Below are 13,866 nucleotides of genomic sequence, written 5' to 3'. Positions count from 1 at the left end.
TCATGCCTCGTATTCAAGTCCAGCATTGTGACGCACTGCACTGTCACATTCAGATCATGCCAAGGCACAGCAGGATGCAGCACGTCACTGTGAGCCTTTCTCCCAGTCATTTCCATTGCTGGAGGACTAAATGTGGTGAAGGACAACACAAGCAGAACAGACACACATCTCATGCGTTCTACAGTCATTCATTCACTGAGACTATAGAAGAATTTTGCATCAAGACAATCGACAGGACAACTGCATGCCATGCGTATGGGGCAGACGTTGGCCATGCCGCAAGCATGTGTGTGTAGATCAGGGCTGTTCCTGGAGCGCTACCCTTCTCTAGGTTCACCCCAACCCCAGTTGTAACTGACCGGATTCAGCTCATCAACTCGCAAATTATTAGAATCAGGTGCGCTAGATTAGGGTTGGAGCGAAAAACCTACAGGATGGTAGCGCTCCAGAAACAGGGTTGGAGAGCCCTGTGTGGATGTGTGTGTGTGTGTGTATGTGTGCACGTTTGGATAGGAAGTTGCTGACCAAACATCTCCATCATAGACTACTTACAGTAAGCCACAAAACAAACAGAGGGAGAGAGAGTACATTAGAGGACCACAGTGGTGGGGAACACAGGCTCATAGCAGCTGTAGTGTGTTACCACAGAACAAACTGCAGGAGTTTTGACTTATTCTGCTGAATTGTCCAACAATTTGTTTACAACATTTAAAAACAATGGTAAAATTGAGACAAATGATTGCTGGCTCTTGCCTGGTGGGAGAGCTTGTTCACTGATCACTGTAATAATTGATTGGTTATAGGGAACCGTGAATGTTGAGATCTTTCGTTTGGTGTTTAGTGCTGGTAATAAGAAACATTGATCCATAGCGGTGCATGTTGTATCAGAGATGTGCTGATCAATTTCATTCATCTGTGATGGGATGCGTGTCTGGAGGTGTAGGGGGTCGGTAGGCTTGATTCGGCCTCTGATTTGGAGGTTCCAGTTAACAGTTATCTTATCCTTATCAACTGGCTCCAGGTCAGTTGTAGTTTGAGGGACAGAAAGTAAGTGGACCCTGGTTTAGGGAGTGGGGTGTAGGAGAGGGTGGGGGTGGTACAATATAAGATCATGCTCTAGCAGGCTGAGCTGGGGGTGTGGAGGGAGGGGGGGGAGGGGTTGCAGGGGGGTTGAGATGGGAGGTGGGGGACGGGGCCCTGACCACCACTCGCTGCTGGTTACCTCATCAGGGGAAGAGGAGGAAGGGGGGGCCTGGGTGTCAGGGGTGTCCGGCTGAGGACTACAGGCCCCAACATCCACCTTGAGGGGAGAGAAGGTGACATCATCACAAAGCGCCTGCGAGTGAAGGGTAACCTGGGCAACGCGGACCCCAAGCAGGGGCCACAGTGAAGTAGGAATATTTGATGAGAGACAGTAATTTGGTGTTCTGTTGTTGACTGCCCTCTAACTTATAATAGGGGTACCATGTCTTCACAGTTGTATAGCTATCCCATTTTCCAAGAAAAATAAATAGCTTGCATCTAGCATACAGTGCCTTGTAAAAGTATTCAGACCCCTTGGATTCCTCTTGGATTTATTGTGCTACATAGTGGGATTAAAAGGGATTTAAATTGTCATATTTTGTCAATAATATACACAAAATACTCTGTAATGACAAAGCGGATAAGTAAAAAAAAAAATCTTCTGAATACAAAATGTAATAAATAAAATGTAGTTGTTGCATAAGTGTTCAGTCCCTTTGTTTAGGCAAGCCTAAATTAGTTAAGGAGTCAAATTTGGCTTAACAAATCACATAAAAGTTACATGGATTCACTTTGCGTGAAATAATAGGTTTGGTAGATGGGTAACAAATAGGGCTGTCGCCGACAACATAAAAACATTTTTTTTTTTTTAAATTGTCGACCGGAAGTTGTCTGTTCTTTCAAACAATCGATTGGTCGAAATTTTAAAACATGTATTTTTTTGCAACACACCCAATGTTCCCTCTAAGCTGCATGCGTGTGCACAGTAGCCCAAGACTGCCACGCAGCTCCTCTGGGACTGCCGCGCAGAAATACCAGCCCACAGAGAGAAGCACAAGATTAAACTTCACTTTCTAGAGCAGTGGTCACCAACAGGTCGATCGCCAAACATTTCTGTAAAAAACAACAAACGATAAAGCCTTGTTTTCCTCTTTTTTTTGTATTTGTCTCAGGCTGTTGGCGATAGATGCACCCGATTTAGCTTCCCTGCGCCAGGTAGGCGAACTGTTGCCATTTTGAACCATTTAATGTGTCTGAAGGTACAAACTCAGCCTTTCCAGCGGGCCAGAGAGCATATCAAGTGCACTATAGGTCTACCGCTGGCCAATCGGATGGCTCAGATGACCGTGTCTACAGTAACGTAACAGGCATAAAAGAAATCTACAGTAAAATTGATACTGTGATATTTCAAAACTTTTAAAACCATGACAGGAGAGAGACTGTCAACGAATACATCAAAGAGCTGCTGTTTGTAGGAGTTCATGTTCTTACTCAGCACTGTCAACACTTTGTATTCAACACTTTCAAAAACCATAAAATGCGCATTCTTCCTATTTCCACTCAGCGCTACAACAAGCACTGCAGCAGTAATGAACGAGTAGGAAAGTGTATCTATAGGATTGCATTATTATTATTATTAACAGCTTGGGTCTTTTTTTAATATCGAGGAATATTTCACTTTCTCTGTTCATACGAGTAACAACATGAATCTGTGGATGAGGCATAATGCGGTGCGACTCAAGTTTCGCCATTAGCTGGAAGACAGTGTGACTTTTTGGTCAGTGGAGGAAAGGAAGAGCGGAGGGATGTTGAGAAGTGGACCCTCAGTCGGCTGCTCTCCCTCTGCTGAGACTGACCATCAGATGCAGGCACCATCAGCCCAGTAAAAGAAAAAGCTAATTATTTAAATGCTTACTCAACTGTGCTTCACAAGTAATACAACATCAAATCTATTACTGGTGTGATCATATTAACTTTTCAAATGTTCTTACGTTACAGCCTTATTCTAATATTGATTGAATAAAGCATTTTCCACCAAGACGCTCGGCCAAATGGAGTTTTCCAAAAGGACTCTCGAACAATGAGAAACAAGATTCTCTGTTCTGATGAAACCAAGATTGAACTATTTGGCCTGAATAACAAGCATCACATTACAGCCAGGCACTGCTCATCACCTGGCCAAAACCATCCCTATGGTGAAGCACGGTGGTGGCAGCATCATGCTGTGGGGATGTTTTTCAGCGGCAGTGAGTGGGAGATTAGTTTGGATCGAGAAAGCTGAAAGGAGCTAAGTACTGAGAGATCCTTGATGAAAACCTGCTCCAGGACGCTCAGGACCTCAGACTGGGGAGAAGGATCACCTTCCAAAAGGACAATGACCCTAAGGACACAGCCAGGACAATGCAGGAGTGGCTTCGGGACAAGTCTCTGAATGTCCTTGAGTGGGCCAGCCAGAGCCCGGACTTGAACCCGATCTAACATCTCTGGAGAGACCTGCAAATAGCTGTGTAGCAATGCTCCCCATCCAACCTGACAGAGCTTGAGAGGATTTGTAGAGACGGATGGGAATAAAAGTGATACTTCAGTTTAATTTGCAAACATTTCTAAAAACCTGTTTCTGCTTTGTCATTATGGGGTATTGTGTGTAGATAGTTTTTTCCCCCTCACCAATTGAATCCACTTTAGAATAAGGCAGTAATGTAACAAAATGTGGGAAAAGTGAATACTTTCTGAATGCACTGAATGTGGATCTGTACCATTTACTTTGAACTGGACTGTGTTTACAGCATGAGTGGTCGTGAGTTGATGTGCTTGTTTTGAGATCAAAGTGAGAGCTGCATGTAGCCACGTGTGCACAGTTTGTTCATATCCTTTGCTAGTTACTGAGTTATTAGCCCAGTTATAGATCACTTGTAGTCAGCAATAGGGGAGTGATTGCTTCCTACAAGAGCACAAAATATGTACATGTCTAGACATCTTTGAAAAGCGAGTAAGGTAAAGAGCTTGTTTTGTCATAAACAGGTAGTGTTGTATTTTGAGACAGTCTTGAATAAGCTAAGAAACCAATAGGCAGAGGGTAGCATAATTTGTCTGATTCTCTGTAATAACGGTATGGGAATAATAATGCATTTTATTTTGTAAAGTGGTTTCTTGCATCCCACAACACTTTCAGTCACCTTGTCTGAAGGACAAGTGGATTAACAGGTTAATGTCAAGCCCTGCATGCTTTTTCTTCTCCAAAAGTCTCATGGAATGTAGGCCTACATTGAACACCACACAATGGCTGCTACTGTAGGCTGAATGATTTCCATGTTAAAATGTTATGGGATGCATTTTCTCCTTTGATTTTGATGCTATGCCACAATGGTAGGCCTACATCATGATGAAATAGTCATGGCCACTGTTAAAACTGTAACTTAAAGTGGGTACAGACTCAGTGTTCACAGTAAATGTGCACTGGAATTTGAACAACTTCAAGTTTGCACTCGGCATACCTGAAATTTGCTCAGTGCCGGAAAACAATTGAGGGAACATTGGGCACACCCAAGGGAACATTGTAAAGTAGATTAATGTGCATTACTTTAAGAAATTATTTGGCCAGCCACTTTAGTTGTGATACAAACCTTTAAAACATATAGGCCTATGGGCTAGGCTACATGAGGTTTGCGACTATGATTAGAAAAAGTAATTGCTTCTTATGCTAGGCATCATTTACAAGTGATAATATATCATATCAGTAATAGGCTAATATTGTCACCCATCAGACTATTCTTGATTTAATATTGTCTTTACATATACTAAATAATACGTGTGACATTTGTTTTGATATAAAATAGACCATTATCACACACAGGGGTAGCTTGATTTTCTACACATTTGCATTGATGTCAAAGTGATTAGAGGGACAATAGAGTGCTGAGTACCAGGCAGTTAGCAAGTTTGAAGGGCTAATAATGACCATCAGCAGCATCAGAGCTTAGAGAAGCCTAATTACCGTGACTAAATGGTCATGTGGAATTTGACAGCGTTCATGACTTGTGACCGCCGGTGTGGCGGTAATAGTCACCGCAACAGCCCTAGACACACCATTTGTGTTTTAATAAAATCAACTATACATTCACATTGAGCTTGTCTGTTGCTTTAAGCCAACTGTTTGATGAAATAAGACACAAATGACTAAAGAGGGAGCTCGAGATTAAGATTTTTGACCATCCTCTTCCCACTCCTACTGGCTTTTGCAGATTCTGCAGTGACTGCAATCTTTCTCATGTGGAATGCCAATTTAATCTTACCATTTACTACCATGCACACTACGTAAATATAGCCTATAAAGCCAACAAATAAACCACTGCAGCCTGCAGGTAGAAAATATTTGGATAAAATTAAATATCCTAAGGGAGAGAGCTGGAAAGAGTTTTTAAATACATTGAGGAACTATTGTCATTCTCAATGGATGTAAAAAACAGACTTCGCTTGTTTGCTGTTTGAGGTGAGGAAAACATTACTTTGAGAAGCTCCACAGCTCATTACTGGTGGTTTGTTAAGACAACCAGAAATACTATCAGATCCCAAAATTGGCACATTTATATGCCTACATTAGTGCACAGGCCAGGTAGCCTATAGGCCTAGTTCTATGGGTAATCAACATTGACAGGAGTGCTCCAAACAAAAGACAATGACTAAATTGACAACTTGTAAGTGGAATGAAATTAACCAAAAAGTGTTTCTCACAAGTGTAGCACAGGTTGTGCACTCTGGATACAACGTGTCCACTCCGACAACGCGAACAGCAAAAGACTGGAATAATATATTGAGTACATAATTGGCGGAGAGAGTGCATTCTGGACAGAGATGTGCATCTTAGCCACACTCCCCTTCTTCTTGGACTGTACCATCCCCATGGCCTCTGCAATCGATTAGTTCAGAGGAGCTAGCCAACAACACCCCTAACACAATAACTTCAAACTGAAGCTGGAAAGACCACAAACTAGCTGACCTTTGTTTATGTTCTACCTTTTATCAATTGACAATTCTTTGTATATATCCATAAAAATGATGTCAGCTGATTCATGATTTCGACTGGCTGAGAAACACTGCCTGCCTCTCTCTCTCGTCCCGACTCATTACTATGGAACAGCTGGAGATCGAATTGGAATATTGAAACAATGTTGCAAATGTCTGAGAGACAGACAGCAAGCTTATACAAATCTCTGCTGTTTAAAACTAAATGTTAGTCTAAAAGAAATGTGAGAATTGTCTAGATGCTTTTTATAGTGGAAATCAAGTTTCTAAATTGCCTGGCTGGGCTGATGAGACACTGGATTGCGCAGTCAGATTGAAGAGTAAATAGGCATTTTAAAGTCATAGATTTAGCCAGTGGTAACTTGTGGAATAGACACCGGCTGGAATGTGGTTTTAACCAATCAGCATTCAGTATTAGAACCACCCGTTGTATAATGAAGAATTATGCTGTGCATTATGTATTAAACCACCCAGACACCTCAAAGATAGTCAGTCATCCTTCTGAACTGAGCAGGAAGGAAACTGCTCAGGGAATGATACCATGAGGCCATTGGTGATTTTAAAACAGATACAATGTTCAATGACTGATGGAAGAAACCTGAGGATAGATCAACATTGTAGTGACTCCACAATAAATGACCTAAATGACAAGGGTGAAAAAAAGAACACAAACATACTAAATAAATATATTCCAAAACATGCATATATTGTATGCAACAAGGCACTAAAGTAATAGTGTAAAAAAAAAACATGGCAAACGAATACATGTTTTGGCCTTTGGGCAAATCCAACACCAGACATCACTGAGTAACTGCCTCCTTATTTTCAAGCATGGTGGTGGCTGCATCATGGTATGAGTATGCTTGTCATCAGCAAATACTGGGGAGTTTTTACAGGATTAAAATAAACGGGATGGAGCTAAGCACATGCAAAATCCTAAAGCAAAACCTGCTTCAGTCTGCTTTCCACTAGACACTGGGCGAGGAGGTCACCTTTCAGCAGGACAATAACCTACAACACAAGGCCAAATCTACACAGGAGTTACTTACCAAGAAGTCAGTGAATGTTCCTACTGTAAGTGGCCAAGTTTTTACTTAAATCTGCTAGAAATACTATGGCAAGACCTGAAAATTGCTGTCTAGCCTTGATCCCCAACAGCTTGACAGAGCTTGAAGAATTTAAAAGAATAATATGCAAATATAGCACAATCCAGGTGTGTAAAGCTCCAAGGAGACTCAAAGCTGTAATGGCTGCCAAAGGGGATTCTAACATGTATGGGCTGAGGGAGCTGAATACTTATGCAATGACTACATTTTAGTTATTTTATTAATTTACAAAAAATATAAATAATTTTTCCACTTTGACATGAGTATTTTGTGTAGATTATTGACAACAAAATGGAAATTAAATAGATTTGAATCCAACTTTGCAACAAAATGAAATCCAAGAGAAACTTTTTTTTGCAAGGCACTGTAGTTCCCATTCACTCATACTCACATTCCATTGTATTTTTCAATACATACACAATCACACAATGTAACCCCCTGTCTTTTGCTGAGTCCTAAGACCAATATCTAAAAACAGGGATCATTTAAAACCCACAACCGTGCAGAAATAGTTACGGCAGCTGCTCTTCCTTCTTCATTTCAGAGGTTCGGATGGGTAGAATAATATTCATTAGATGAATAAAAGACTGAGGTCATCCCTCAATTCTGCACTCTGCTATCTCTTTCACTCAAAACGTCACACCACCATGGTATCGTTGGGAGCAGTGCATTGTGGTCTAGCTTGGCACAGAGGCCACTGTAGCAGGGAGGGACTAGTATAGAGTGATAAGAATTAGTAAGAGGCGAGTGACATGTAAAAGCAGAGGAGAAGAGACAAGGGAAGTATGATATAAAGAAGTATTGGGACAAAAACCCAGAGGCAGACAGAGACATGAGGTTACACCACAATTATGATGATTTAAAAGACATTAGCTCCTATTTGAAATTAAATATTTTCTCACTGTGGATAAACATGTCATTACTTCTTCAGTGTGCTACCTGGTTCTGAGTGGTGTTGTTGACTGGGGCAGCGAAGGCGTCAAAGAATGATAGGTCTGGGGCGTGGGCAGCTACTGGGGCAGCCACATGTCCTACATTTCCCCCTCCTCCTGGGAGCTGCAGACAGAAGAGAAGCGACAAAGGAGAGAGAGAGAGACAAACATTTACAAACAACCACATTTTACACCTTCAAGTTCTAAGCTCAAGTTATGGTTGATTTATAGGTTGAGGTTGAGTGGCTAACCACCTGGGAGGCCACTGAAATGGTATAGTGAAACTAATTGAGTAGCCATACACTGATGAACAAAAATAAATCCTAACTAACTCTTTACTCAGCAGAAGTAGCCCTGTTTTGTATACACCTCCCCCCGAGATTGTAGCCTGGTGTACAGAGATAGAAACCACTTGCTTTAGAGACACAGTGAACTTTAGTCCTGCTGTTTTCACTGAAGAGAACAATAACAGCATGTGGATATCAGTTGTCAATGGGAATATTATGACCCTGTGTGGAACCCAAACTATCTAGGACAGCTGGGGAGGTAACTAAGGGTCAAATAGCTGGTGGGAGCATGCCCAATAGTAACAAACACGCACTTCCATCCTCTGAATAAAGAAAGTAACACTGAGCAGTTAGGGTGATGAGTTTTTACTGGTCCTCCAAATACACACACACACACACACACACACACACACACACACACACACACACACACACACACACACACACACACACACACACACACACACACAGTGATCTGTTACTGCTGTGACTACTCGGTGCTGTTTGGAGTAAGACTAAACTGTTTAGCAGACCTCTCCTCTCTCTGCCATCGACTGACTGGACAGAACTCACATCTCTGTCTTGGCTTTAAGAAGACCACAGAGTGACTCACCCCATACTGAAGTTGATACTGTATCACAGAAACACACTACTCAGAAGGGTCCCTACACCACTGCATTACATAAACATAGTGATACAACCCCCAGTCCCGAAGGAGGTTTATCCTGTCCTGGTTTCCCAAAAGCAGAGAAACTTGGCGAGTGCTGCCTTTTCCTTGACCCCTTTCCACAACCCTGAGCCCATTCCCATTGACAATCCCAGTAACACGACACAAGCTGCTTATCCATGTGTAGTAACACTGTAGGTACACTACTAACAGGTTCAGGCTACAAGGCGAACGCAACTGGTAAAAAAAGAAAAAGTAAATTATACATAGAATATTTTAAAAACGGTGAAACAATATATGAGAAGGAATAAGACATTGATATAAAGTGTAAATGAAGCCAGTTCCATCGACAACACTTCAAGCCACTCCCTAACCTCAATGTAGTCTTCTGGCACTAGTCCAACCTCTCCTCTGGAATTCTGTGCTTCTATCCAGCCTCCTCCAACACCCTGAAACAAAACACACCAATAAGAGAGACTGTGATTGGCTTTGTGAGAAGAGTGTCATGATATGACGTGATTGGCTGATGACAGATTTGATGATGAAACAGTTAGTCACTGCAGTGACCTTTGAACTGCCGTTCCCGCATGATAGCAGTGACATCACGTTGGCTCATTACACTACAGAGAGGAGCTTTTATTGTCTATGTGATCATGTGAGATATTGATCATGTGACTTTACAGGGCTGTAAACAGGACACAGAATATAGTTGAGCCAGCAAGACATGATACTTTTATACTCACATAAATGCACACAGAACTGATGATATGCATAGTGTGGTGTGAGGGGGAAAATGAGAGAAAGTTAGATGGGGGATAAGAGCTTGCACGAGAGAAAGGGGGTTCGAGAGAAAAAGATACTGTATGAGGACAAAAATAGAGACAGATAGAGAGATATGTGGAAGAGAAAGACAGCGATAGAAAAAGAGATGGGTAACGATAGGGATAGAAAAAGAGAAACGGGGTAATGAAGTGGGGGGGGTCAGTCACGTGCTCACCTGATTGGTGATAGTGACTGTCTCTCCCTCTCTCACGGTCAGCTCGTTGTTTCCAGGCTCAGCAGTGAAGTCATACAAAACCTGTGCCTGAGAGAAACACAACAAGAGTCAACACAATCAGGGCCAGGCCAATCAGGCCAAATACAGACACACATCATCATTTATCTGCTGAGGAGTGGAGTGAGGAAATCTCAACCTCAAACAAGCTGAACTGGTTCTGCTGCCAAGGACTTCTGCTGTGCGGACTCAACCTCAGCACCTGTATATACATATCAAACAGAGCTTGAACCCTGATAGGCCCATTCCGATGGCCTCAACTCACCCTAGTGACTCAGTCCACTAGACCAGTGGTTCTCAAACTGTGTGTGTGTGCGCGTGTGTGTGGGGGGGGGGGGGGTAGAATAGTAGAATGCACAAGGTGCAATTTCAAAAATTGGGTAGTGCATCATCAGTTCCTCTTGTCATGGCAGTCATTGCATACTTATATATTTATAGATATTTATAACTTGTCAGAAATGTCCAGATCAACTAGCCCATGTTAATGTTATTTAGCTACGATGTTTTGCCCATAGATTGTTGTAATGTTTGAGTTACTCAAACATCACATGAATACACATTAGACTTGGAAAAATGTGCAGAGTTAGCTTAAAAATGGAAACATTTTCTATGCACCCCATGACAAAATGTGTAGAATTAAAGGAAATAAGCTTTAAACCTGCTAAATGTTCTCTCAGCCAACAAGAGGGGTGTGAACAGTTTGTGAGATAAACAGAGCTTGTGCCCATAGAAATAAGCGTGTATGCAGGGGGGGATCTGACAGTGGGAACAGTGTTCTTGAAAGGGGGCTCCTTCGAGAAACAGTAACCCCCCCCCCCCAATTCCCTCTACGCCTCTCTAAGAGGGAAGTGAGAGAGAAACAAGTGATCATATCACTCCAAGATTAACCTCTTTCACTTCTTCACTGACACCATTTTTAGACAGCTCAGCTTGACCTCTGCACAGATTGGTCTATTGGTAATCCCAAGGCTACATCAGTAACTTCAAAGAACGTTGTAGCATTTCAGTATGAAAGGCCTCTGGGAGAGTTAGGAAGCCATAGCTAGGGGCAAGAGTTATTCCTGGTTAGGTCACATGGTCAGGGAAACCTCCTGGCCTATGCTATGTACAGAAGATAAAGGAGGGGATGAGAGTCTCGGACAGAAGAGGGAATGCTATTGTCATAATGGTGTAACAGAATCTCCATCAGGTTTTAATGGGACCAGATTTTTTATGTACTCTAAATTAAGATTCAAAGATGTCTGCAGAAAGAATTGTGTGTCAGCAATGACATGGCACCTTGAGTAAAAAAAATATATATTTTGGTTATTGAACTACAGTAAGTGAAGTGGATTTACACCCTGCAACAGAATTACGGTAGCGGAATTACATCATGGGTCCCTGATGTGTAACTTTGGACATCACAGCCCAGTGCAGCGGAGCACAGGAGAGTACAGTGCAGTACGATACAATACAGCACAGTAGGGTAGAGTTCAGTACAGTAAAGTAGAGCATAGTTCAATACAGTCCAATATACTGTACTATACCACATCGGACTGTACTCTACTGTGCTCTACTCACTATATTGTATTGTGGTGCCCTACTCACTATTGTACAGCACTGTAATGTACTCAATACTGTATTTGACAGTGCTCAACTGACAGTATTGTACTCAATACTCTACTCTACTCACTGTACTGTCCAAACTTGTGAAACATACAGTACCAGTCTAAAGTTTGGATACACCTACTCATTCAAGGGTTTTTCTTTATTTTTACTATGTTCTACATTGTAGAATAATAGTGAAGACATCAAAACTATGACATGACACATATGGAATCATGTTATTAATTTATTTAACCTCTATTTAAAAAGGCAAGTCAGTTAAGAACAAATTCTCATTTACAATGACCCGAACAACCCTGGGCCAATTGTGTGACACCCTATGGAACTCCCAATCAAGGCCGGTTGTGATACACCCTGGAATCGAACCAGGGTCTGTAGTGACGCCCAAACGTAGTAAACAAAAAAGTGTTAAATGGAAATATATTTTAGATTCTTCAAAGTAGCCACCCTTTGCCCTGATGACAGCTTTGTACACTTGTCATTCTCTCAACCAGCTTCACCTGGAATGCTTTTCCAACAGTCTTGAAGGAGTTCCCACATATGCTGAGCACTTGTTGGCTGCTTTTCCTTCACTCTGCAGTACAACTAATTCCAAACTCTCTCAATTGGGTTGAGGTTGGGTGATAGTGGAGGTCAGGTCATCTGATGCAGAGCTCCATCACCCTCCTTCTTGGTCAAATAGCCCGTACATAGCGTGGAGGTGTGTTGGGTCATTGTCCTGTAGAAAAACAAATGATAGTCCCACTAAGTGCAAACCAGATGGGATGTCGTATTTCTGCAGAATGCTTTGGAGCCATGCAGGTTACGTGTGCCTTGAATTCTAAATAAATCACTGACAGTGTCACCAGCAAAGCACCCCCACACCTCCTCCACCATGCTTCACGGTGGGAACCACACATGCAGAGATCACAAAGACACAGTGGTTGGAACCCAAATTTGCAATTTTTTTAGTCATCAGACCAAAGGACAGATTTCTACCGGTCTATGGTCCATTGCTAATGTTTCTTGGCCCAAGCAAGTCTCTTCTTATTGATGTCCTTAAGTAGTGGTTTCTTCGCAGCAATTCGACCACGAAGGCCTGATTCACACAGTCTCCTCTGAACATTTGATGTTGAGATGTGTCTGTTACCTCAATTCCGTGAAGCATTTATTTGGGCTGCAATTTCTGAGGCTGGTAACTCTAATGAACTTATCCTCTGCAGCAGAGGTAATTCTGGGTCTTCCTTTCCTTTGGTGGTCCTCATGAGAGCTAGTTTAATCATTGCACTTGAAAGCTTTTTGCGACAGCACTTGAAGAAACATTCAAAGTTCTTGAAATTATCCGGAAGACTGACCTTCATGTCTTAAAGTAATGATAGACTGTCATTTCTCTTTGCTTATTTGAGCTGTTCTTTCCATAGCACTATTTGGTAAAAGACCAAGTCCATGTTATCTTCTGTATACCACCCCTAACTTGTCACAACACAACTGTTGGCTCAAACACATTAAGGAAAGAAATTCCACAAATCAACAAGGCACACTTAATTGAAATGCATTCCAGGTGACTACCTCATGAAGCTGGTTGAGAGAATAGCAAGAGTGTGCAAAGGGTGGCTACTTTGAAGAATCTCAAATATATAATATGTTTTTTGGTTACTACATGATTCCATGTGTTATTTCATAGTTGATGCCTTCACTATTATTCTACAATGTAGAAAGTAGTACACATTAAATAAAAACCCTTGAATGAGTAGGTGTGTCCAAACTTTCGACTGGTGCTGTATTTGAGATTCTTCAAAGAAAACAATTATGAGCTGAACAGTATGCCAGTGAAAGGGAGTAGCAGGTAACCCAACTGTGGTTTGTGACCATTATGATTTCCCATTGTAGCAACTTCAGTTGCAGTAATTCCGTTACTGATTTTTTGGGTAATTCCGTTAACAATTTAATAATGAATCACTTAATCATTCAAACAAAGAGGAGTAAAATTATCAGTAAAATTACTATAACTAATTGGTAGGTCTACCAGTGCCTTCATTAACCTGTTGAGTGTAAGGGGCAGTATCTTGATGTTTGGGTGAAAAACTTACTCAAATGAAACTGCCTATTTCTCAGGCCCAGAAACTAGAATATGCATATACGTGTCAGATTAGGATAGAAAACACTCTAAAGTTTCCAAAACTGTTCAAAT

At 41.7% G+C, this 13,866-nt stretch overlaps 1 protein-coding gene across 4 annotated transcripts in view; it reads right to left on the bottom strand.

Annotated features, from left to right (window-relative positions):
• The window catches only part of snx9b (sorting nexin 9b), a 30,351-nt gene that overhangs the window by 12,223 nt on the left and 4,262 nt on the right, over positions 1 to 13,866 (bottom strand). For 2 of the 4 annotated variants that reach the window (XM_064991224.1, XM_064991225.1), the window contains exons 2-5: positions 10,035 to 10,121; positions 9,412 to 9,486; positions 8,091 to 8,207; positions 1,223 to 1,300 (exon numbers count right to left, since the gene is read on the bottom strand). In XM_064991224.1, the coding sequence (XP_064847296.1) occupies positions 1,223 to 1,300; positions 8,091 to 8,207; positions 9,412 to 9,486; positions 10,035 to 10,121 (357 nt within the window). The remainder of the gene's footprint in view (positions 1 to 1,222; positions 1,301 to 8,090; positions 8,208 to 9,411; positions 9,487 to 10,034; positions 10,122 to 13,866) is intronic. The other 2 variants (XM_064991226.1, XM_064991228.1) reach the window with 1 other exon arrangement.

This window comes from Oncorhynchus masou, chromosome 16, assembly GCF_036934945.1.
Source record: "Oncorhynchus masou masou isolate Uvic2021 chromosome 16, UVic_Omas_1.1, whole genome shotgun sequence".
NCBI classification, from domain to species: domain Eukaryota; kingdom Metazoa; phylum Chordata; class Actinopteri; order Salmoniformes; family Salmonidae; genus Oncorhynchus; species Oncorhynchus masou.
The sequence above is the reverse complement of the archived record's forward strand: the minus strand, read 5'-3'. Positions and strand labels throughout refer to the sequence as shown.